This window comes from Podarcis pityusensis (genome assembly GCF_964106645.2).
Source record: "Podarcis pityusensis genome assembly, chromosome: 14".
NCBI lineage: Eukaryota > Metazoa > Chordata > Lepidosauria > Squamata > Lacertidae > Podarcis > Podarcis pityusensis.
In genome coordinates, this window is record NC_138039.1 from 47,571,982 (window position 1) to 47,597,428 (window position 25,447).

Below are 25,447 nucleotides of genomic sequence, written 5' to 3' on the forward strand. Positions count from 1 at the left end.
CAAAAAACCAGCATATTTTGGAAGGGCTAGCACTATTTTTTTTTACACTCTGCCCATACTTTTATAGCTTAACATTTGCAGACTGTTTGTACAATTAGCTGGTGCTTGAGCTCTGAGAGAAACAGATATTTTTTATACAAGGTGTGGAAAAACATTCCCTTCGTAGACAGATATAATTGTAATAAGAGTTCCATTTAGAAATCTGTTGAAAGCAAATTTCAGTATTCCAACATTACGGTCTGGAACCAAACCAAACAATTCTCCTAGCTGCTTATGAAACCAAGGCATTCAATACCATTTCTGCTGTAACACCACCAAAACAAGCAGTTCCTCTATTAAGAGCACATTCACAGTGGTAGAAATCAAATGGGAGTATATCGGAGATCTGCTTGAAATGTTAACTTTCATGACTGTCATTTACGTCTTGCCTTTTCTCTTTTGTGCTGCTGCCACCGCTGCTCCTAAGTCAGATTCTTTCCTGGCACCTAGTGGCACTTTGAGGAAAATGCACTGCTCCAACATCTATGCTAGCCAGCAAACATTCATCCAGTTACAGACATCTTTAAACACCCAGAAGTTACACACTACACATTTCTGAATCCCACCACAGCAACACAGAATTAAACTGCAGGCAGCAGAGAACACTGCACCATTTATTCCTGTGTAAATCACATGACTGAATATTTTCTGTTAGGTATTTATTTAACCTTTACTACATTTTCAGGGAGTTTTCCATTAAAGCCAGCATTTTACATTCTCTGTGAGGAAGAGAAACAGTTTTCAAAAATCCTGTGCTAGAGCCAATTTAATTCTTAGCTGGGTCTTGTGAGTGAAAAGAATAGAGTATGCCAAATGGAAAAAGCAACAGAAGTTAGCTGGTTGTGACAGTTTCCACTAACAAGGTCTTATTAGGTCTCTGTTTTCTCCTAGAACATGGATGGAGGGCCACAACTCATCCTTGGCCACTGGCTATGTTGGCTGAGGGAGTCAGACTGATGGGAGACCAACAACATGGGTCAGTGTGTCTGGCTGTTAACCAGAAGGCTGGTGGTTCAAGCCCACCCAGCGATGGCTGTGGGCAGGATTTCTGCATTGCAGGGGGTTGGACTAAATGACCCTCAGAGTCCCTTCAAACTCTACAACATCTGGAGGGCCACAGGTTGCCCACCGCTTCTCTAGTACTCTCAGCTGCCCAGAGGTTCCTTGTTCAGAGCATCACACAATACATATATCTTTCCATGAAATCAGTTCCAGTGTTGCCTTCACCAGCATGGTATCAATTCCCCATTAAAGCTCCCTTCTCCTTTTAAATCTGGCTACCAGGCCACACCACAGATCTGAAAGTGTTTGGACAACTAGTGAGTCTACTACAAGTAGTGAAATGTGGAACATTTCCAAAAAAAATGTAAATAACCCCAAGAGTGCAGGGATTGGCTTGCATGTCACAGTGCCACGGTTGGCAACAAATCCAAAACACATCACAAGAAAATGTACAGGATTCCGATTTTGTTCCCAAACAACAAAAAGTCCACCTACCAAGCGGTTTTCATCGAACACTTCAAAGAGGAATCTGTGCTTCTGAGGATTGACCTAGGAGAAACAGTTAACGTCTGGTGAGTTGGCTTGGTAGGAAAGGAGCTTTAGAAAGTACAACGTTGCTTTCTATTACACCACGTAACTTTAAAGGGCATTAATCACAACAGACTTATGCTGGATTACAATGCTCAGTCGTCACTTCAACATGCAACAAGGTTCACTTACTCTAAAGAAAAACTCTTCATTCCACTTTGGATTCAACGTCTGCAAGTAAAGAAAGAGTAAATTACTACAAGACAAACGCAGCTGCCTTTTCTCACTTGGCCCTTATAGCCCAGAAATACCTACCTAGCTCTGCCTCTGCCAACCTGGTACCCCTCCAAATGTTTTGGATGCCATCAGCCATTTAGGACAGTTGGTTCCCTCACAAACATGCGATCTGACTTTTGGATTTGTAGCCCCAAACATCTGAAGGACATCAGGTTGGTCTACCTGAAAATAATTTCCCACGATCTCAGGCAAAGGTCTTTGATGGCTCTGCTACTAGAAATACAGACCAGCATTAGCATCAGAGTATGCAGTTGCCGATGGAAAGGCATCGCCAGCAAGGAAAAAGCATTCAGAACTAGGTAGCATCACCCCAGCTGCAAGGAGAGCTGATACAGCTGCAACAGACACCTGAGTGCTTCATTTCAGCCTCTGGCCTCAAAGCGCCCCAGTGTCACGAAGCACATTCACTTTGAACTGCCTCGAAGAGATGAACAAAACTGTGGATCTGACAAGCTGTACTAAACACAGACCTGACATACTGTCTTAGTTAGGTGCCTACCGAGAACTAAAAATAGCTGACTTCCACAATTTCCCTTCAATAATGCACACTGTCTTATTTGAGAACTTTGCACTGAACGTCAGCTAACCTTTATGCCTATGAGCAGACCAAACAGGAAGGAAGGCTGGCCAACCGCACCTATATCCTTTGACCCTTGCAAGGAAAAGAACTTGGAAAGAATGCTGTGGTTCCAGAGGAGTCCATCCTTCCATGGGGGTTTATAAATGTATTTATTCTCTGCCATTCAGTTTCCCCCAGTATCTTATTTGGCACAGACCCATTCCGAAGTTGCAAGTACAATTTTTTGGTACTAGGAGATGTGCATTTACAAATCAGCAACTCCAGAGGATATCAACTGCATCTGCAAATGGCAGATTAGAAAAAAGCATCAAAACAACCAAGAGAACTGGCCAGGGAACAGGGTGGGCAGGAGGAGGAGCTCTCACTCTCTTCTCTATCCACAAGTACATCCCAAAGGCTCCTGCTGAGTAAGGCGGGCTGGTCCTTCTCCCTCAGAGCCCATCCATTCAGAAGGACCTCCCAACCCTTGCAGGAAGGGAAACTCCTTGGTTTTTTTGAGGGAGGAGGGTGCCAGGAAGAGGAGCGGGTGGGAAAGTCACCTTCTATAGGCAGATCTCAACATCTATGTTTCTGTGGCTAAAATGTAAGTAGACAACATAGTTCATTATGTTTTGTTAAAAAGATTCCCAGAGACAGATTCTGAAGGAGTCCAATTAGTAGCAATGGGTTGCTATCAGACTCTGGTACAGTTTTTCTGGTCTGATTTAGGAAAAACACATCTCTTACATAGTTACTATGTTTGCAGTAGCTGTTGAAAAAATCCACAAGGAACCATCAAGTGTCACACCAAGTTGGAGGTGGCCATCTTACAAGGGTATGTTGTTCTGCTTATATCCTGCTGCTATTTTGCATTGGTAACTACTGCATCTTACACCTATTTGAGCTTCAACAAGTAAATGTCTACTTTCAAGTCACTTGCTTGATTTTGCACCTATTCATTATGCAAAGAAAGTGCAAAGTCTAACCTTTTTAACAGTTTTTGTTTGAACACTGGTAAGGATTCCATTTGCTGAATCATATACTGTCACTTTCACATAGGGATCACTGTACAAAATACAAGCACAAACGGTTAAAATAGGATTACTTGTCTGCAAGAGATATGGGCATCACAACCCCTTTAAAGAGACAGACTGACCTTGGTCTATATTGCTAAATTCTGTCAATCCATCCATGCCAAAATGTCACTAATACTCTCCCACACACCCAAAAGTTTTGTTTTTTCACTATCAAGAGATAAGGGGATAAATTAAGCCAACATTCTCCTTGGTTCATACATGGCCATTTTGCAGCTGACCTTAAGCTAGCAGAGAAGAGGAGGAATATATTTAGTAGTATATTTTAGAATTGAAAACAATTGCCCCAGAAGTCTCAATTCTCAGCAAGTGCCTCTCTTTGGAATGAGATTCATGGCAGAACAGGGATTTGAATCCAGGTTTCCCAAAACTCAGGTCAGTCCAGATCCCTACAGCTTACCTTCTCTAACCTCTTATAACATTTGCCGGGGGTGGGGTGGGGTGGACTGAACATGACATAATTTCCTGCATTCAGTCTCGTATGCCTTGTAGAATCTGGGATCCCACATAGGAGTCAAATCATTTTCTCATTACTCCTGTACAACCTTGAATCATCAGGAGGTTGAGCAAGGAGCCCTGGAACAAGCATGACTAACACTCCACTTAATAGTGGCACTGAAAAAGTAAGTTTAAGAGATTTTTCAGAAGGGACAGTGCATGATTTCCTCCTCCCTTCCTCTTTGTAGAGAGAACTGGATGCTTACCTTGTTCCTAGGAGATCCTTCTTGGCCAGGCCAATTCCAGCTATCACCTTCAGCCTCACTATCCGCAGGTTTTCCTGAAACAGAAGTAGTTTTACTTCCATTTAGCTTCTGGCCAAGCTGCAAGATGACTATGCAGTTTAAGAACCACCCCACAATTGATTCCACAATATGAAAGTGAGTACACATTTAACTTCTCAATAGCTTTTGATACCATCTACTACAGTAGGTACAGCCAGGGTACTGATGGGAGCAGCTGATTGGTCACATTTAACTCCTGTTCTTAAACAGCTGCACCAGTTACCTGTTATCTTCCAAGCCTAAGTCCAGGTGCTTAGGTTGACATTTAGAATCCTGGGTTCCAAATATCTGAGCAAACACCTTCTTCCATAGCAGCCTGCCTAGGTATTTAAGGTCAGTGAAAGAGGCTGTCCTGGTTGTTCCTGCATTAAATGGGGTGTGCAGTGCCGGGACCTACAGAAGAGCCTTTTCGGTGGTGGCTCTGCATCTATGGAATGACTTTCCCATTGAGGTGCATCTCAGCCCAACTTTGTGCTCTTTCAGATGCTAGGTAAACCTGCTTTTTCACCAGGCTTGATTATTTAGGAGAATAATTGTAATGCTTTTATTATCATTTTATTTTACCTTAATTTATGTAAACTACTACTACTACTATCTACTACCACTATCTCTGACTGATCAGTTTTTGGGGGCAGGGGGGAAGTCAAAGCCCTGGGAAGATTATTACTCTAGTTGAGTCTGTCAAGAAAATGATGGTTAGAAAATGAAAACAATTTTAATTACCATATTTTTCGCTCTATAGGACGCACTTTTTTCCCTTCAAAAATGAAGGGAAAATGTGTGTGCGTCCTATGGAGCGAAGACGCCATAGCCCCGCGACCCTCTCCCGGCTGGAGAGGTGACGGGCGGCTATGGCAAGAGCCTCAATAGCCGCCCGTCACCTCTCCAGCCGGGAGATGGTCGTGGGGGGCTGCTTTAGCCCTGCGCACGCTCTCCCGGCTGGAGAGGTGACGGGCGGCTATGGCAAGAGCCTCAATAGCCGCCCGTCACCTCTCCAGCCGGGAGAGGGTCGCGGGGGGCTGCTTTAGCCCTGCGCGCGCTCTCCCGGCTGGAGAGGTGACGGGCGGCTATGGCAGGAGCTTCTATAGCCGCCCGTCACCTCTCCAGCCGGGAGAGCGCGCGCGGGCACCCCGCGACCCTCTCCCGGCTGGAGAGGTGACGGGCGGCTATTGAGGCTCTTGCCATAGCCGCCCGTCACCTCTCCAGCCGGGAGAGGGTCGCAGGGCTGCTGGAGAGGTGATGGGCGGCTATAGAAGCTCCTGCCATAGCCGCCCGTCACCTCTCCAGCCAGGAGAGGGTCGCGGGGGGCTGCTTTAGCCCTGCGCGCGCTCTCCCGGCTGGAGAGGTGACGGGCGGCTATGGCAGGAGCTTCTATAGCCGCCCGTCACCTCTCCAGCCAGGAGAGGGTCGCGGGGGGCTGCTTTAGCCCTGCGCGCGCTCTCCCGGCTGGAGAGGTGACGGGCGGCTATGGCAAGAGCCTCAATAGCCGCCCGTCACCTCTCCAGCCAGGAGAGCGCGCGTGGGCACCCCGCGACCCTCTCCCGGCTGGAGAGGTGACGGGCGGCTATTGAGGCTCTTGCCATAGCCGCCCATCACCTCTCCAGCCGGGAGAGGGTCGCAGGGCTGCTGGAGAGGTGATGGGCGGATATAGAAGCTCCTGCCATAGCCGCCCGTCACCTCTCCAGCCGGGAGAGGGTCGTGGGGGGCTGCTTTAGCCCCGCGCACGCTCTCCCGGCTGGAGAGGTGACGGGCGGCTATGGCAAGAGCCTCAATAGCCGCCCGTCACCTCTCCAGCCAGGAGAGGGTCGCGGGGGGCTGCTTTAGCCCTGCGCGCACTCTCCCGGCTGGAGAGGTGACGGGCGGCTATGGCAGGAGCCTCAATAGCCGCCCGTCACCTCTCCAGCCAGGAGAGGGTCGCGGGGGCTGCTTTAGCCCTGCGCGCGCTCTCCCGGCTGGAGAGGTGACGGGCGGCTATGGCAGGAGCTTCTATAGCCGCCCGTCACCTCTCCAGCCGGGAGAGCGCGCGCGGGGCTGCTGGAGAGGTGACCGGCGGCTATAGAAGCTCCTGCCATAGCCGCCCGTCACCTCTCCAGCCGGGAGAGCGCGCGTGGGGCTGCTGGAGAGGTGACGGGCGGCTATAGAAGCTCCTGCCATAGCCGCCCGTCACCTCTCCAGCCGGGAGAGGGTCGCGGGGGGCTGCTTTAGCCCCGCGCGCGCTCTCCCGGCTGGAGAGGTGACGGGCGGCTATGGCAAGAGCCTCAATAGCCGCCCGTCACCTCTCCAGCCAGGAGAGGGTCGCGGGGGGCTGCTTTAGCCCCGCGCGCGCTCTCCCGGCTGGAGAGGTGGCGGGCGGCTATGGCAGGAGCCTCTCTGCTGCGCCTTTCCGCTGCTCCCTGACCTGCTCTTTGGGGCTGGTGGTGGGCTTCCCCCCGCCAGCCCCAAAGAGCAGGTCGAAATGAACCTGAAGCCTGGAGAGCGAGAGGGGTCAGTGCACACCGCCCCCTCTCGCTCTCCAAGGTAGCCGCCTGAACGCACCTTAAACGGCACCTTGTTTTAGAGCGGGAAAACAAGAGGGGGAAAGTTCTCCCCCTCTCTGCGCAGCGCCTCCTGCCACTTCGCTGAAGGGGCGCTGGGCAGAGAGGGGGAGAAATTTTTTTTCTTGTTCTCCCCCCTCTAAAACAAAGTGCGTCCTATTGTCCGGTGCGTCCTATGGTGCGAAAAATACGGTAAAATATTTCTATCTCCCTTCTCTTTTCAAAAGAAACTAAAGGCAGTTAATAATTAAACACAATCCTTGGACCTTCCAGTTAAGATGGCACATTAGGTAGAGGCTGGTTTGTGTGCAACAAGCCCATCTTTTCCAAATCCCAAACTATATTTCTTAGAAGCTCACTTATTTCAATTTCATTTTGTTTGGCTTGGTTAGATGTGGGGCATCTCCAGGCACCCGTGTGACATCGCAGGCCAAAGTTTTCTCTTGGCAAAAAGCTATGCTTCCTTCTCTTTCCCGGTGCCAGGCAAGGCAGCCAAAGCAACACCCTCTCAACCACACAAGGCAATACCAGAGCATCCTGCTTTCTTTATGAAAGGGTCAGGCTGTGGTGACAGGGAAGACAGTTACCCTGCTGCTCATCAGGCTCCTCCAAGTGCTCTCTGCTCCTTAAGCGGCAGGGTGGAAGGGGCTCAGCAGCCAGCAAGGAACCTGGGCTGCTGCTGTTCACCATCTTCTGATCTGCACTCATAACACTTGAATATGCCTACATGCCATCCTTCCTCAACCAGCGGCCCTCCAGGTGGTTTTGGACTCCCCAACTTCCATCAGTCCCAGCCAGCATGGATTAACAGTCAGGGATGATATGAGTTGTAAGCTCCCAAATTCACGAGGGCTGATTTACATAATGTATAGCAGTAGATTTTACATCAGCCCTTGACTATCCACAGCCACTTCACAATTAAGATGCTTCAGTCTTCCTGCAGCACAAATGAGTATGTACCAGGTAGGAAAGTACTTGCAGTAACCATTTAGATGAAGCAGCACAATACCCGGTCAATAAAACCCAGGTTGTCTCTTTTCCCAATTGCCATCAGCAGCACACAGACCTGAAGTGGTCTGAAAGGTTAAGTTATACAATATCTACTTTCGTCTTTGCGATGGTGATTACTGTAGTTATCTCCCAAATTATGGGAAACTGCTCCCTCTAGGGTACAAATTGTGCACCTAAGGCTTGAGGAAATAGAAAGCAAAGCAATGTAAATATTGCTTTCAAGCTCCCCACTCCACGTAATTAATTAATAAATTATTATTATTTATGCTTCGCCCATCTGGCTGGGTTCCCGCAGCCACATCTCGCTACCACAACCCCAAGGGCAACTGGGGGAAGCAAGAAAAGCTTCACAGAGCATAAAAACTTCCCCATTTCTAGAATGTCTCCCAGGGAGTACTCAGTTATCCTGCTCCGAAGACAGATGTTGTCGCAGGGATGGGGAACATCTGGCCCTCATCCAGATGCTTCTGAACTACCACTCCCATCATCCCTGACCATGGGCCATGCTGCCTGCTGGGAAGTGCAGCAAAATCTAGAGCTTATCCACCCCAGGCTATTGTTTGAGTTCATGATCCCAATTACATTAAGGCATCCTAGCCGGGACCCCCCCACCCCGCCAACTGTGCTGCCTGGGACCGATGGGAACTGGAATCCAAAACATCAGGACGACACCAGGTTGGAGAAAGCTGTTTTTCACAATGGAACCTGTTGCAAAGGTTGCTCAACTAACACTTGGGGTACTTCCAGACAGGTGTTTATTACGGGACGAGGACTTGCTCATGCAAATTTCTTTCAACATTCACACAATGTTTTTGTCATGTAATTCCAGCCTGTATCTCTCCCCGCCCCAACTTTAATCCAGATTTTTTATTTCCCATGGAAATCCAGTAAGATAAAAAACAACAACACATAAACAATTTGTTAGCAATTTTTCAATAACCTGCATGGAAATTAAGCAGTGTATGACCACTCTCACAAAAACTCTCTCAAAATGGTCTTCTTCAGAAAGGCAAAAACACACAGGGTATTAAGAGGGGGGAGATGGAAGACAAGGTCCTGGTCTCCAAGCCTATGTTCCTTGGTGCACAGCAGGACAAAGCTCACCAAGAATAAAGGAACCCACTATGGATCCTTTTTCCCTTCCACAGTTTCCCAGTGCCTCAATCCCTTTTCAGGAAAGCAAGAAATAATAACAGAATTGTAGAGTTGGAAGGGATCACGATGGTCATCTAGTCCAACCCCCTACAATGCAGGGGCTCGAACCCACAACCCTGAGTCTCATACTCTACCGACTGAGCTAGATGTCAATACCACTCTGCCAAACAGCATCCTCATATGCCTCCTTTCAGCAAATCTAGTGGGAACCTAGTTGCCACTCTATTAGGGCCTAATTCAGCTGAAACAGATGGCTGTTGACACCATGGACCCAAGAATCATTTAAAGGCTTGCCCATTCTTATTCAGGCCCAGTGTGTTGGGTTCCATTGAAAGGAAGATGGATTAAGGTGGGTGCAGGATTAAGGTGGGTGCAGCTGTGCTTCCAAAGAAGAATGAAGAAAGCAAATGAAAAGTGATTGGTTTTTTGGGGTGTGTGTGTGTTAAAATGACAAAATTTAACTGCTCAGCTGAAACTGGTTGAAGTTGGAATACAAGTGGGATGTTTAGCTAACTAAAGATATTGACCAAATAACATTCAGAACTTTTGAAATGAAAGTGATTTTTTTCCTGGTAGAATGTTTTTTTACAAGGACACTCAAGCAAACCAAAATTAGTCTCCAATGGGTTGTGGTTAAAGATGAGCATAGCTTGCACAGGAATACACAGTTATGTGGCAACTTGCACTAAGATGATTTTTTGATGATTTTTTTCAACAACTCCCAAGAAATGTGAGATAACTTGCATTGGCTGGCATACAAAATGCAAGAAATCCAGAGTCAAAAGGCACTGGAGCAGGAAGGACACAAGCTACTATTAATAGATTTTTTTCCCCTTCAACGCACTAAGATTCAGATATTAAGCTGAACACATGAAGCAACAAGCCCGCCATTCAACACTTTACATATGACCCTGAACAGCCTTCAGAGGAACTGTCTCATATTAGAGATCTTATGTAATTTGATCGTGAAGTAGAATATCCAAGCCAAGAAGAAAAACACAAGATACTTAGAAATATGTTATTTTATTTTCCAGAATTCCTTCCACCTGCTCCCTCCTCACAGGTTAACCAGAGATATAACAGAACATGCTTTCAACTTGAATGCGGCAGCATGTATGTCCATCCCAATCACATTAAGAGGATCATTTGTCCTCTGCCACTTTCAAGTTGATTTGTGCAATCAAAACTTTCAGGACAGTCACACCCATAGCAATCTATGCGTGGATCATAAAAGGTAAAGGTACTCCTGACCATTAAGTCCAGTTGCAGATGACTCTAGGGTTGCGGAGCTCATCTCGCTCTATAGGCCAAGGGAGCCGGCATTTGTCCGCAGACAGCTTCCGGGTCATGTGGCCAGCATGACTAAACCGCTTCTGGTGAACCAGAGCAGCGCACGGACACGGCGTTTACCTTCCCGCCGGAGCGGTACCTATTTATCTACTTACACTTGATGTGCTTTCAAACTGCTAGGTGGGCAGGAGCTGGGACCGGACAACGGGAGCTCACCCCATCGCGGGGATTCGAACTGACGACCTTCTGATTGGCAACCCTAGGCTCTGTGGTTTAGACCACAGCGCCACCCACATCCCATAAAAGGTAAAGGTACCCCTGACTGTTAGGTCCAGTCACGGATGACTCTGGGGTTGCGGCGCTCATCTCGCTTTACTGGCCGAGGGAGCTGGCGTTTGTCCGCAGACAGCTTCCAGGTCATGTGGCCAGCATGACTAAGCTTCTTCTGGCGAACCAGAGCAAATATTCTGAAACTTTTCAAGCCAGAAATGTTCCAGTTTAGTTCTTACTATCACCACCTTTGATGTGCTGTGTTGTCCTGGCGCTGTACCAGTTCTACATGACGTAGCCACTTCCTCACAATTTCTGTGGAACTGAGCAATGTATCATAGCCTGAACATTAAAACTGTAAAAGTGAAAGTATCATCATTTTCAATTTGTATACTGTCTTTCTATCTTACAATACTCAAGGCTGTTTACAAGCTGCCATAGCGCAAAAAGTTCTGCTTATATAAAAAGAGGCGAGATAAAATCTATGCATGCCTGCTGTTGGCACTGGCTACGGTGCCAGCAATGCCTCAAACTGGTCATTACAACAGCTGGGGTTGGAAGCCAAAATGTTGCATTTATGTTGGGTAAGAATGTGCATCCTGAGAGTACAGCACCTTTATCTGATTATTGGCAATTAAAAAACAATTTCTGAAGAGTCGTCTGGACTTAAAACATACTTCAGGCTCCCACCCTCAGATGAAAGATTCAGGCTCTCCACACAGGACATCCCAAAAGCTTTGTTGATAAAATCATCACAGTCTCAGCATCAGCCCTAAGTGCAGGATACATGGTTCATACGCAGAGTTCTTGGACACAGTGCTATGCTACGCATAAGCAAAGATGTTCTTCCCAAAACTGATGCACCCATCCCGCTCTGCTTTTAAAGTAGATTTAAAGATTTCTACCATATGGAATGTGCAAGAGCAGGCTTTGCAGTGTATGCGCAATAAGCAAAATAGTGTGAGGAGGAATGTATAAGGCATGCAGGATTGGGCTGCTGGGAACTGAAGTCCAAAACATCTGGAAAACACAAGGATGGGAAAGGCTATTACAAAGCAAAGCACAGAGAGGAAGATTTATTGTAAATCTTTTTTGAGGAAGCAGCATAAAGTTCCCTTGTAGAGCATTTTGCAAGATAGGAGAAAATGGGGCAGAATGAAAGGAGGTCTTCTTGTGGGTTTGGGGATTCAGTTTAGGAGCTGCTCTACTGAGGGCTCATCCACACTTTTGCTTGCTCCACCATTTCCCACCATAAAAACCTGTTATTTACTGCAGAACTGAACCAAATGCAAACCGGGTTTTCTCCAGATTGATGTTTGCTCCAGTTTAATGCTTAAGCATGGGTTTCCTAGGGAAAAGCAGGGAGGGCAAAGACAAAACCAATCAGACTCCTGCTTTCTAGGCAAGGGATGAATGGAAGTGTGAACAAGCCCTGTGTGTTAGTACAATATAGAAATCCTCAAGCTAGGCTTAGTCCCTTATCCAGCAGGCGGCAGCCACAAATCCAATTTCGCCTCTACTACACATTTCAGAAACTGGATATGAACTAGCAGTTTTAGGTAACAAGTGGGGCTGGGGGGGGGGGAGAGATGGACAGGACTCTAAGATGCGCTGTCTTCCCACCTTAGGAACCTAGTAAAACAAGGTAAAGAAATATAGTGCACCACATAAAAAGAGAAATGTCCACAAAACAGCCTAGGACTCCTCCATTTTCAAACCCATTGAAAATGTTGGGTGAAGGTCTGTTGGTGGAGAAGAGGTTAATCTTCCCAGCAGAGAGGTGATGAGAAGATTTTGTACTGCATCAGATGAGAGATGAAACTGAAACTGAGCGGGGTTGGGGGAGGTCTACTGTTATTGGATTGTTCTTATTCAGCAGACCTATCTTTCTATACATAATTATTGGTTGCTTATTAATATATTTTATTGAAGTGAGAATTTAGTGGAAGGAGTGATATGTTGGGTTTAAGGAGAATAGCTGAGCCATTGGGGTGACAACATCGTTATATGCAAGTTTTTGTTTTGCTTTTCTTTTTGGACTATTTATGATATTTTCTAAATCAGGCTTCCTCAACCTCGGCCTTCCAGATGTTTTTGCCTACAACTCCCATGATCCCTAGCTAGCAGGGCCAGTGGTCAGGGATGATGGGAATTGTAGTCTCAAAACATCTGGAGGGCCGAGGTTGAGGAAGCCTGTTCTAGATACCGTATGTTGTATTTGATGCTGTTTGGTAGTTTGTATAGAATTCGATTTTGTGGGATTTTATTTATGTACATTGTTTTGCTGCTTAATTATGTTACTAAAAATGTGGAAGTGATGAGCATTATTAGCTGAATATTAAAGTTGTATTGTATTTTTATAGTTATTTATTTTGAAATATGTGGACTGCTTAAGAGATTTATGAAATGTAAAGCTGTCTACAAGACAGATAAATAAAGTGGGCGATATCAGTTTTTCAACATTGCGATATATCACCAGCCAAACATCATGATATACTGATATATCACATTGTCTGAAATGGGGAGGAAAGATGAAATAAGGTTTGGAGCAAGAAGCAGCCCAGTATTGATTCCTGGATGTGGACTAGTTCAAAGCGGTTTTGAAGGATACATCGCCTACCCCTAAACACAGTGACACCATGCACAGGTTCTGCTGCTATATGGGAAGGCTAGGTAGATGGTGCTGCCTTGGGCAGAGCGCATCAGGCGGGACACCACATGCCACCACACACACAAATGAAGAGCCACAGCCTCTCCCCAGAGCCTGCCCAGCTCACAGCAACGGTCACAACTACTGGGAGCCATCCTCCATGCAAGGCACCAGAGGCTACTCCATTTCTCTTTATCACCGCAGTGCAGTTCCCATCTCTGGTGACCACCACCGCCAATCAACCACATAGTCCTGAAGGTGAGGGAGAGGAGCCAGTGCTGCTCCCACCAGAAGAGGCTCACGGGACATGGCCAAGCCTTCACTTCCGAGTACCCAGTGTGAGGAGGAAGGAGGCAGCCCGATTGCTCGGCCGGAAAAGGAAGCGAAGGTGCTGGCAAGCAGGCAGGTGAGCGCACACAACAGGTAGGCACAGGCATGGCTGGGGGCAGCCGGGTCCCAGCACCTTTTCAGGCTCCTGAGGCCAACGGCTTGGCAGTGAAGGAGGGAGTGGGTGAGCATCAGGCAGCCTTGCAGGGCGCAACACCCCTTTTGCTTGTATTTATTTTTGATTCAGATCTGTCATGGCCAATGGCTAGTACAATAAAGTTATTTGGATTGGGTGCAAACAGTGAGAAGAGCTGAGGAGGCCATGCTTGAAACAATGGCAACCCCAAGGAAAAAAATGCATGGTGCTTGAAGCAGCCACAGGGGTGAGCGGAATCCACGATACATTGCCAGCTCAAAAATTTCCGGAGGTGGCGCCATCGGTTAATGGCGGATTCCCTCTAATTCGGAGGGAACCGCTCCACGGAAACAGGGTCAGATCCCGCTTCGGCGTAGCGGGGGACCCCTGAAATCACAGGCGGGTGAAGCCTGTGAACTTGGGACTCAGCGGGCACGTTTTGCGCCCCCCCAATCCGTGAAGGAACCCGGCAACGGGCTCCGGAACGGAATGGGGGATGTAGCGCTGTGCTGTGAGTCGTCTGCTTCTTCTGTGGAGTGAAGCCGCGCAGCTGTTACCAGAGAGCGCTGCCTTTCTTTCTTGAAAATTTGCCTTTGAAAACAACGATCCGTGAGTAGGATTTTTACGCAATTAAGGAACTGTATAAATTTGAAAAGAATTTGGCCGAAGCGGAGAGGTATAAAAAGGAAGTCTGCCTCCCGCTTGTGTAGATAAAACAAAGCATTGAACTTGAAAGCGGAAGCTTTAAAAGACGCATAAAAGGACTTCAATCCAATCATCTAACCAGGTCTTTTCCCCCTCAACTTGAGGGAAGAGGGGGGGAAGCTTTGAATGTTATTTCTTTAAGAAGAAGTGAGAAAGAGAAGATAAAAACCACCGCTCAATCCCCCGGGAACGGGTTCCCAGTGACAATAAAAAGCTGGAGAAAAGGTACTGTCTTTGAACATATTTTGACAGCTAGTCCTGCACTTGAAATACAATTTGGATACAATATTGCTGATAGGTATCTCCTGGTCTTAAAGTAACTGTTTAAGATAAACTGTTATCTTTCTGGTGAATTGGGGGAACTTAAAGAAGAAGTAAAGTATTTAAGAACTTTATGACTGTTACGCAATCTGGACTTTAAACTGGTTTTGGGCAATGTATCAATACAGTAAGGGGCAGTTTTCTCCAGCCATGCTGCTCCAGTGCAGCGTGGAACAACCTGTTTATCTTATCCTATGTATTTCATCTGCAGATAGGAAGAGAATTTTTACTTACTTAGTACTTTCCAAACCAAAGTACTATACAAACCAAAATGGATTCTTCAAAAGTCACACTTCTTCCAATTTTGCACTGTAGCTCTTCAGCTAAAACATGCTTTGCAAATAAAGACCTAGAAAAATTGGTGTTCAAAAGTGTGTCTTTGAGTAAAAATTACATACCAAACGTTTAGGAAAGCAGCCTGCAAAAATGAATATTGTAGGCAAAGGCTGTGCAAAAATGTGTTTATTTAGGAATAATGCATAACATTTTCCTGTGGGGTTTCTTTTTTAAGGTTTGCAAACTGATGTGGAAACATAGCAAACTGAATTTAAGATTGAACAAAATGAGAAACCAGAATTGGCAGATTCATTGACTCTAGTCTCATCCTTCCTCCAAATAGCCCTGGGCTTTGAGGTCCATTCATTTAAATAAGGTTATTTTCGAAGGCAGTATGTGTGGGCTGCGGGCTTAACATTTTCCTTCCTAGGCAAACATGAATTCTTAGAAGTACTTGTCAGAGTGCAATTTTAACACACAGACACACACCGTTTCTTTGTTCCTGAAGCTATCGTACTCACCTGAAATGCTGAAGCTTTCATACTCACACCCATAATGCAATAGGTTTCACAGAGGAGTTCCAGATGAACGTGGCCCTCAAGGCAAACAATTCCAAATATGGGCCACTACAACCACAAGCAGCTAACCTCTATGGACTGAGAGGGATATTACTTAACTTCAAAATGTATATTCAAACAAAAGCAAGTCACAGACGAAGCCACCTTAGACCAGCTCACACCATCACAGTACTGCTTCTTCCAATGGGCAGCAGCTTTCCGAAATATCCCCAAATCTTTTATGCCAGAGGTGCCATGGCATGAAAAACAGGTGCTCATCCCACTGCATTGTGGGCCCACTCCAAGGCAGTTTCTCCTGGCTTGCATCTGTGGGCCTCACAATTGCGAGAAGATGAGAACCACAACACTACAGAAACCACACATGTCTCTACATCAGAGGTTTCCAAACTTTTCATGATGGTGACATACTTTTTAGACATACATCATTTTGTGACACAGTAATTTAGTTTTACTAGCAAACCAGAGGTTAAACTAACCCCTTTCCAGCCCTGGGAAGAGCATGGAGAGCATTTGCACAACACACCTACACACTGCAGCCGACACACTAACGTGTTGCAACACACAATTTGGAAAGCTCTGCTCTACATAGTTCAATCCTGATATATTTATATATTGCAGTGTTTCGCTGGTGATATATCACTATGCTGAAAACCAGCCCTAACGTGTACCTACTCAAAGGTACAAGTGACATGTATGCTTTGAAGCTGAAACTTTATGCATGTATTCTTGGGCATTTCCTGTGATGGGAAAGAGCGACTGCTGCCACCACTCAGAGATTGTCCTAGCTAGCAGTTTCACTTGATCACTTGTTCCGGAAACCCGCACAACCTAATCTCAGATGTCAGCGGAGGATAAGCAGGGAAAAAAGAGGAAGCAACAGAGATGGGGACTCTCCATTTTTAAGCCAGGTCGATGAAACCTGGGAGATGGGGAATTCAGTTTTCAGAGATAGGAATTGATAAAGTCTCCAGGGCATAGACAGGATGCCTTCCTTTCACCGCTGAGAAATTCTGCAGTTGGATTTACTTCTGAAGAGGGCTCCTATTAAAACCTCTTTAATAAAAAAGAAAAGTGAAACTCCACTCACAGTTCCCATGATTGATTTTCAAAGATTGCCAGTGGCTGCAGCCAGATGACAGATGGGGAAGAGACTGAAGGCCCCATTGCATGGGAGCGGATGCTCTCAGCACTTCTCTTTGCCCCACACCCTGCCTCTGCCCACACAGGACAGGATGCAAAAGAAGAGGCCTTTCTCTGGCCCAAGTCTCCCCAACCAGACATATGGGACAAACACTGCTCCCCAGTACTGCCCCACAGCCTCTCCTTTGGTGTGAAGCAAGACACACACTACAAACAAACAAACACGAGTTTGTTGTACTCTTGTGTTTCTCAAACGTGGGTCTCCAGCTGTTGTTGGACTACAACTCCCATCATTCCTGACCACTGGTCCTGCTAGCTAAGGACAATTGTGGTCAGGGATGAAGGGAGGTGTAGTCCAACAAGAGCTGGAGACCCAAGTTTAAGAAACATTGTATTAACCTTCCCAGCCCCCTCCCCGAAAAGATCCTCTCTTGAACCAGTACGCCACCCCATATCAAAAGGGGGAATGAAGAGAAGAGGAAGAGGGTTTGGGAAGGGAGGAGGAAAACAGGAGGGGAGGAGGAAACCTGGGGGGTAATACCCGCTCCCTGCCTCCGCCCCTTCGGCCGCCCCCAGCCCAAGGCTCGGCCGGCCTCCCTTTGCCCCAGCCGTGAAATGGGTCCATTTGCCGCCTCTCCGTCCTCGCCACCAGGGGGCGCCCGAGCAAAGGCGACGGTGGGGGACCTGAGAGGGAGCCGCCCCGGGCCGGACAAGCAGGAGCAGCGCGACGCCGACGAAGAAGGCGCAGGGGCCGCTGCCCCCGCCACCCTTCGAGGCAAGAGGGGGAAGAAGCCCTCGGGCCGGCCCAGCGCAGGCTCACCTCTGCGGCAGCAGCCTCGCCCTCCGGCAGCCCCAGCACATTCCCCGGCGAGGAGGAGGAGGCGGCGGCGGCGGCGGCGGCCATGGCCCCGGGAGCACAAGGCCGCCGGAATCCCTCAGCGTCTTCGCCTGACTGACGGACTGGCAAGATGAGCGACAGGCGGCCGAGCCCAGCTTTCCCTCCTCCCTTGGCCACGCCCAGATAAGCCGGGCCGCTCGCCCCGCAGCCAATGAGACCGCCGCACCGCCCTGAGCCGCCGCGGGAAGCTCAAGCGGATTGGAGCACGGCGAGCTGGCGCCCGCCCACCTCGCCTCCGCTCGTGTCAACAACAACCCCGCCCGCCTCACGGGCTTGGCGCCCCACCCATCCCCGTGTCCCGCCTTTTTCCCCTCTCAGGGCGGGGCGGGGTGGGGAGGAGCCAGGCCGAGCTCTGGAGGAGGAGCCACAAGTGGGCGTGGCCGGGGAGGTCTAGTCAGTCTCATCACGTTCCCGGGTTCTTCTTTTTGCCCGGCTTCCGAACGGGGAGCTCAGCTTGACGATATGGCCTTGGAGCTTCTGGTTGTTTGTGGGTGGTGAAATATACTCAGAGTCGCAAAGTGATTTCATGCTCTTTATTCAGCTCATAGTGGTGAGGAGGAATGAATGAATGTCCCCTCACAGTATCTGCTTTATATACATTATTTACACAATGGGCTGCACATGATTGGCTAATTCTGGAATTCTACTGTAAGCCAATCAGGTTGTGGATTCACTTCTATCTGGAGCAGGATTGGGTGGTTCCTGCCAACCAATCATACTGCTGCATTGTTCTAGGACCAATCAGACTGCTGCATTCTGAATCCTATTGTTCTAGGACCAATCAGACTGCTGCCTTTTGGATCCTATTGTTCTAGGACCAATCAGACTGCTACAGTTTGGATCCTATTCAACTCAGTACATAACACCCCTCCCCTCTAAGTTCCAGTCCTGCCCGGGAGGTCGCATTCATAGTCCTCAAGGTATGCCGGCGGCCTACGTGTGCGTTGTGGCCTGGGGTGTTCCCTGGTCCGGGCTCCGGGTTCTGGCTCGTGTTCCAAGGATGCTGGCTGTGATGCGGCTGTTTGGTCTGGTGCAACCGGCTCGCTCAGTCGTGGTTCTGGTTCCGGTGTCCTTTCGGCCTCACGGGTCCTCTCTGTATTTACTGATTCTGCCTCTCCTGCTGGCCCCTCCTGCTCTATGGGCCTCACTGCCCCGCTGTTCCCTTGGGACTCCTCTGACCTGTCCTCCTCCTGGTTTTCTCCCGGGAATCGTCGCCGTATCTGGTCGCAGTGGCGGCGCCAGCATTGCCCCCCATCCGTTAGCACCTCGTACGACACGGGGCCAGTGACCCTGGTGATTGTGGCGGGTACCCATGCTGGGCCTGCCCCAAAATTCTTTGCGTACACTGGGTCCTGGGCCTCGAAGGTCCGGGGGTTCCTGCCTTCCCCCACCACTACCTCATCCTGAGCTCTATCGGGGTGAAGGCGGTCCAATCTGATTGCAAGGCGCCGACCCATTAGTAGTTCAGCGGGGCTCCGGCCAGTCGTTGAGCTGGGGGTGCTGTGCTGTGCTAGAAGGAATGTGGCAAGGCGGTACTCCCAGTCCCCTTGCGTCATGCGGCGAAGGGTGTCCTTGGTGGTCCGCACCATGCGTTCTGCTTGGCCATTGGTGGCAGGGTGGAACGGCGCCGAACGGATGTGGCGGATGGCGTTCTGCGCTGTGAAGGTTTGGAATTCTCCTGACGTAAATGCAGTCCCGTTGTCTGAGACGAGAGTGTCAGGGAGCCCGTGGGTTGCAAACAGCCTGCGTAGTACCCGGATGGCTGCGGACGTGGAAGTGGACGGTACCAGTGCGACTTCCAGCCATTTGGTGTAGGAGTCCACCACTATGAAGAATGTTTTCCCCTGAAAGGGGCCAGCGAAATCCACATGCAGGCGTGACCATGGTGCTCGGGCGGACTCCCAGGACTGGACTGGGGCCCTTGGGGGATCTGGGCGGGATTCTTGGCAGGCCTGGCAGTGTTTGACCCAGGCCTCTATCTCTCCATCGATCCCCGGCCACCACACATAACTCCTGGCAAGGGCCTTCATTCTTACTACCCCTGGATGTGTCTCGTGTAGGGCTGTGAGGACCCTTTTGCAGAGGGGCTGGGGAACAACGACTCTGCTTCCCCATAACAGGCACCCCTTGTGGGCCGACAGTTCATGTTTGCGGGTTGTGTAGCCGGCGAATTCTGGCCCGGGGCTGCTGCTGGGCCATCCCCTCCACACCCAGTCCAGGACCCGGGAGATGACCCTATCTTTCTTGGAATGGTGTGCAACTTCTTGTGCCTGAATGGGGCGGTCGGGAAGCAGCTCCAGGCTCATAACCTCTTGTGCAGGTGCTGGGTCAGGGCCTGTTTCCGGTAGTGGTAGCCTGCTGAGGGCGTCCGCATGGCCCATCGCCTTCCCAGGTCGGTGAATCAGTGCATACTGGTAGCTGGCAAGGAAAATTGACCACCTGAGGACGCGAGGAGACAGCACTTGGGGGGTCTGCTTTTCGGGGGCAAACAAGCCAAGCAACGGCTTGTGGTCAGTCACCACGGTGAAGGGCCGCCCGTACAAGAAATCATGGAATTTTTTTACTCCCTTTACGATTGCCAGACCCTCCTTGTCGATTTGCGAGTAGTTCCGCTCGGTTGTGTTGAGTGTCTGGGAAAAGTACGCCACCGGTACCTCTCTTCCATCCGGGAGTTGGTGCCCCAGGACAGCTCCAATGCCATAGGGTGAGGCGTCGCATGCTAGCACCACCGGCAGCCTCTCGTCGAAGTGTGCCAAGACCGAGTTTGAGACAAGCAAGTCCTTGACTGCCTGGAATGCGGCCTCCTGGCGCTGGCCCCACACCCAAGGGGCCCGCTTGTCCAGGAGTCTGTGTAGGGGCTCCGCTACCGCCGCCTTGTGGGGAAGGAAGGAATGGTAAAAGTTCAATAGTCCCAAGAAGGCCTGAAGTTCAGTCTTGCTCTTGGGCGCTGGGGCATCACAAATGGCCCGTACCTTGTCCCCAGTCGGGTGGACCCCTTCTGCGTCCACCATAAATCCCAGAAAGTCCACCTGAGGCACTCCTAGTAGACATTTTTCCCGCTTCACCTTGAGACCCGCCGTCTGGAAACGGTGCAGAACGGTGCGGAGGCGGTCCTCAAACTCCTCTGGTGTGGGGCCGGCAATCAACACATCATCGAAGAAGGGGGTGACGCCAGGAATCCCTTTAAGGAGAGAGTCCATTATATTCTGGAATATGCCTGGTGCCACGCTGACACCGAATTGCAGCCGCTTTACCCTGAACGCTCCTCTGTGCGTCACAATCGTCTGTGCCTCAGCTGTGGCCTCATCTACTGGCAGCTGTTGATATGCTTGGGCCAAGTCCAGCTTGCCAAAAATTTTCGACCCAGCCAGGGTGGCAAGGACATGGCTGACCACTGGCACTGGGTATGCGTGGGCCGTGAGGGCCTTGTTTATGGTACATTTGTAGTCTGCGCAGATGCGGACCGAACCATTAGGCTTGACGGGTGTGACGATTGGGGTTTCCCAGGGAGCATTAGGCACCGGCTCCAGCACTCCTTGCTCTACGAGTCGGTCCAATTCCTCGTCTATACGGGGTTTCAAGGCGAACGGGACCCGGCGGGCCTTGAGCCTGACCGGTCGTACTGCGGGGTCAAGCTGTAGCGCAATGGGGGGGCCCGTATACTGTCCCAATTTCCCATCGAAAACCCCTGGAAATTCCTTGCATATGGCGTCCACGTCCACTTGTGAGCTAGTGTGGTTCACCCCGGTGACAGCTAGCCCCAGTGGTCCAAACCATGCCAATCCCAGTAAGCTAATGTAGGGGCCCTTGACCACAAGCAAGTCCAGTTGCCGCGTCCGCCCTCGGTATTGCACCCTGAAGGTCCCCACCCCCATTGTGGGGACCTTACGTTTCTGGAAGTCCCGGAGGGTGAATGGGGCCGGCCTGAGTTTGGGACCCCCAGTGGGACACAGTTTCCTTAAGGTCCTTGCCGAGATTATGGATAGAGTTGAACCCGTGTCAAGCTCCATGCGGCATGGGGCCCCCTCTATCTGTACCTCTACATAAATTTTCTCTACGTTGGGGTGGGGCAACTGGTATACCTGGAAGTCCGTGAGCTCCGTCGAGTTGCCTTGGTGCGTTGGGCCCCGGGACCTGGGGCTCTTGGATTGGTCATCTGATGCCTGGTGTCGGGTGGGCCGAGCCCGACACACCCGGGCGATGTGTCCCGATTTTCTGCACTGCCTGCACTCTGCGTTGCGGAAACGGCAGGTCCTCCTCTCGTGACTCTCCCCGCAGCTTGCGCAGTTCCCTCCTTCTCGTCGAGGCAGCTGTGGTCTGTGCGCTGCTTGAGTGCGCTGCTGTACTCGGTGCACCTCCTCCCTGTCGGATCCTGAGTCGTCGGTGAGGTCTTCATGGTGGACCCTCGGTTGGGATGGCAGGCTCGGCCGTGCCTCTTGGGTCGACCTCTCGGCAGCTTCTGTTGCCAGGGCCTCCTCCAGAGCGACCTGGAACGTTAGGTCCTTCTTAGCGTAGAGGCGCCGTTGCAGCTTCTCATCCTTCAGGCCACCGACGAGGCGGTCACGAAGCATGTTCTCCAGCTCTGAGAAGTTGCAGAACCGGGCGGCTTGGCGGAGAGAGGTCACAAACCCAGTTATGGTTTCCCCAGGGGCTTGCCGCTTTGCGTAGAAGGCATTTCGACGAGCCACCACTGAGGGCTGCGGCGAAAAGTGCCCCTTCAGCTGTTCCATTATTGTTTTGTATGGAACAGTAGCGACGTCTTCAGGCGCAAGGAGAGCCCGGGCGATTTCAAACGTCTCCTCTCCGCAGACGCTGAAGAATATCGCCCTCTTCTTGGCGTCTTCTTCGTCGGTGACCCCTTTGGCTTCTAGGAGGAAGGTGAAACGGGAGGCGTACGCTTCCCAGTCTCCAGATGCTGGGTTGAATGGCGAGAAGCTGCTGTTGGCTGCCATTCTGAGTTCCTTGTGCCCCGGAGCTGAAGCCTGGATACACGGTGCGAGGCAGCGGTGCGGCAGTTGGCGGTGCTGCGGTGCTGTGTGTGGCAGTCAGCTCAGCGGAATCCCATCCTCGTCGCCAGTGAAATATACTCAGAGTCGCAAAGTGATTTCATGCTCTTTATTCAGCTCATAGTGGTGAGGAGGAATGAATGAATGTCCCCTCACAGTATCTGCTTTATATACATTATTTACACAATGGGCTGCACATGATTGGCTAATTCTGGAATTCTACTGTAAGCCAATCAGGTTGTGGATTCACTTCTATCTGGAGCAGGATTGGGTGGTTCCTGCCAACCAATCATACTGCTGCATTGTTCTAGGACCAATCAGACTGCTGCATTCTGAATCCTATTGTTCTAGGACCAATCAGACTGCTGCCTTTTGGATCCTATTGTTCTAGGACCAATCAGACTGCTACAGTTTGGATCCTATTCAACTCAGTACATAACAGGTGGGAAGCTTTAATCTGGCCTTTTAAAAAAGATTGAGTGGGCTTTTGGATTTTTGTATGGTTTGTTTTATGCTGGTTTTATTGTGTGTGTTTGTTTGTCGTTGAGTTGCTTTTTTTAGGGGGGTGGGAACCAAGGGTGTCTTAGTAAGTTTAATAAATAGATCACTGCAGTCACGAAATTAAAAGACACCTGCTTCTTGGGAGAAAAGCAATGACAAACCTTGACAGCATCTTAAAAAGCAGAGACATCACCTTGCCAACAAAGGTCCGTATAGTAAAAGCTATGGTTTTCCCAGTAGTGATGGGTGGAAGTGAGAGCTGGACCGTAAAGAAGGCTGATCGCTGAAGAATTAATGCTTTTGAATTCTGGTGCTGGAGGAGACTCTTGAGAGTCCCATGGACTGCAAGATCAAACCTATCCATTCTTAGGGAAATCAGCCCTGAGTGCTCACTGGAAGGACAGATCCTGAAACTGAGGCTCCAAGACTTTGGCCACCTCATGAGAAGACTCCCTTGAAAAGACCCTGATGTTGGGAAAGATGGAGGGCACAAGGAGAAGGGGACGACAGAGGACGAGATGGTTGGATAGTGTTCTCGAAGCTACCAGCATGAGTTTGACCAAACTGCGGGAGGCAGTGGAAGACAGGAGTGCCTGGCGTGCTCTGGTTCATGGGGTCACGAAGAGTCGGACACGACTAAACGACTAAACAACAACAATAACAATGGTGCCGTGACTTATCTTGCAGCCAAGCGGCAGCTCCCACCAGCAGCTCTCCTCTGCTTCATTTCCATCCTGGGTGGGTCCTGAGGAACAGATGCAACTTATTTATTTACTTATTTATTACATTTACTGGCCCAAGGTCACCCAGTGAGCTTCATGGCCGAGTGGGGATTCAAACTCTGGTCTCCCAGGTCATAGTCCCACACACTAACCATTATGCCACCCCCCCCTCCCTTCGTTTTCCTGGTGTTTCACTGGTCTTCAACTGGTGGGTCAGGACCCTCTACTGGGTCCTGGTCTGCTCTGAGGTGGGTCACAACAGCAGCACTGTCTGTCACCATACAAATATATGGGTGCCTATGAAAAATGGTTCCTAGGTAGGAAAAGATTCAAGATGCTTTAGATTGCAAGCCCGAGGGCCGCAACTCTCTTACTACTGGTTTTTTGTAAGGCAATCTTGAGAGCTTTTTCCATCCAAGTGGAGGGTGAAAACCTCCTGAAATATATACTGTATTTTCCCGTCTATAAGACGCACCCACTGCTCGTGGCAGCCAATCGCCAGTCCACCCTCAGCACTATCCGTGTATAAGACACCCCCTAATTTTTGACATTTTAAAGGGGGGAAACCTAGTGTTATACATGGAAAAATATAGTAGTTTCCCACATAATTTTTCAAAGGGTGTTTACTTTTCTATCCTAGCCTTGTACCTCCAAAGTGGCAGATATGGCTCTGTCTCCACAGTAGTGTTATCTCAAGCCTGTGAGGTATGTTAGATTGAGAGTGACTGATCCCAAGGTCACTCAGTGAGCTTCTTGGTTGGCTGCAGAATTTGGTTTCCTGGTCCCAGTGCCAGATTAAATCCCGTGGAGGCCCCTAGGCAGCTGAAATCTGGGTGGGGTGGGGCCTCATAAATGATCTCCTAATACATTTTTGTAATTTTCTTTCAATATCAAATCTGTATTATTTTGATCAGTTGTCGTCGGGCTCCGAAAAGGAGTGGGGCCCATAAGCATAGCTGTCAACTTTTCCCTTTTCTTGCGAGGAATCCTATTTGGAATAAGGGAATTTCCCTTAAAAAAAGGAAAACTTTGACAGCTATGACCATAGGCCCTGCCTATTTGGTAATCTGGCACTGCTTGGTCCATCATGTTGGACAGTCCCCGTTATTTGTCTCACCAGCTGAGGAAGATATTGAGATGTGACTTTGTAAAGTGGGTTTTCTAGTCAGTTTTCCAGTCTTTGGACAGCCCATACCCCTCCCCCAATTAATAACCATATCTTTGGAATTGCCACAGCTCAGTAGCTGAGCATATACCATAATTTGCATGCAGAAGGTCTCAAGATCAATCCCTGGCATCTCTAGGTGGGGTTGGGAGAGACTTCCATCCAAAACCTTGGAAAGCTACTGCCCATCAGGTGTAGACAACACTGAGCTAGCTCAATCAGTGGTCTGACCGAGTCTAAAGCAGCTTCATACATTGTGAATCATAAGCAAGGCAGTTTGAGTGCTCCAAAGGAACCTGTCAATGTGAACCATTCTTGTTTATCACATTTAATGCTTGTTTCCATGGGGCTTGTACAGGTCTTGCATACACCCTTTCCCACACACATTGCAGAGACACACCCTCCCCTGCAGTATTTCTTAACACCTGTGTCCCTGTAATAAATTGCTCCTCAAGTCCGGA

General features: G+C 49.3%; 1 protein-coding gene across 1 annotated transcript in view; it reads right to left on the reverse strand.

Annotated features, from left to right (window-relative positions):
- Window positions 1-17,677, reverse strand: part of NEDD4 (NEDD4 E3 ubiquitin protein ligase) — a 49,657-nt gene extending 31,980 nt beyond the window's left edge. Inside the window, exons 1-5 of the mRNA XM_080980284.1 lie at window positions 17,515-17,677; window positions 4,224-4,297; window positions 3,412-3,490; window positions 1,762-1,800; window positions 1,537-1,590 (exon numbers count right to left, since the gene is read on the reverse strand). Coding sequence (XP_080836410.1) covers window positions 1,537-1,590; window positions 1,762-1,800; window positions 3,412-3,490; window positions 4,224-4,297; window positions 17,515-17,598 — 330 coding nt within the window. The 5' untranslated portion in view covers window positions 17,599-17,677. The remainder of the gene's footprint in view (window positions 1-1,536; window positions 1,591-1,761; window positions 1,801-3,411; window positions 3,491-4,223; window positions 4,298-17,514) is intronic.
- Window positions 17,678-25,447: the final 7,770 nt, after the last annotated feature.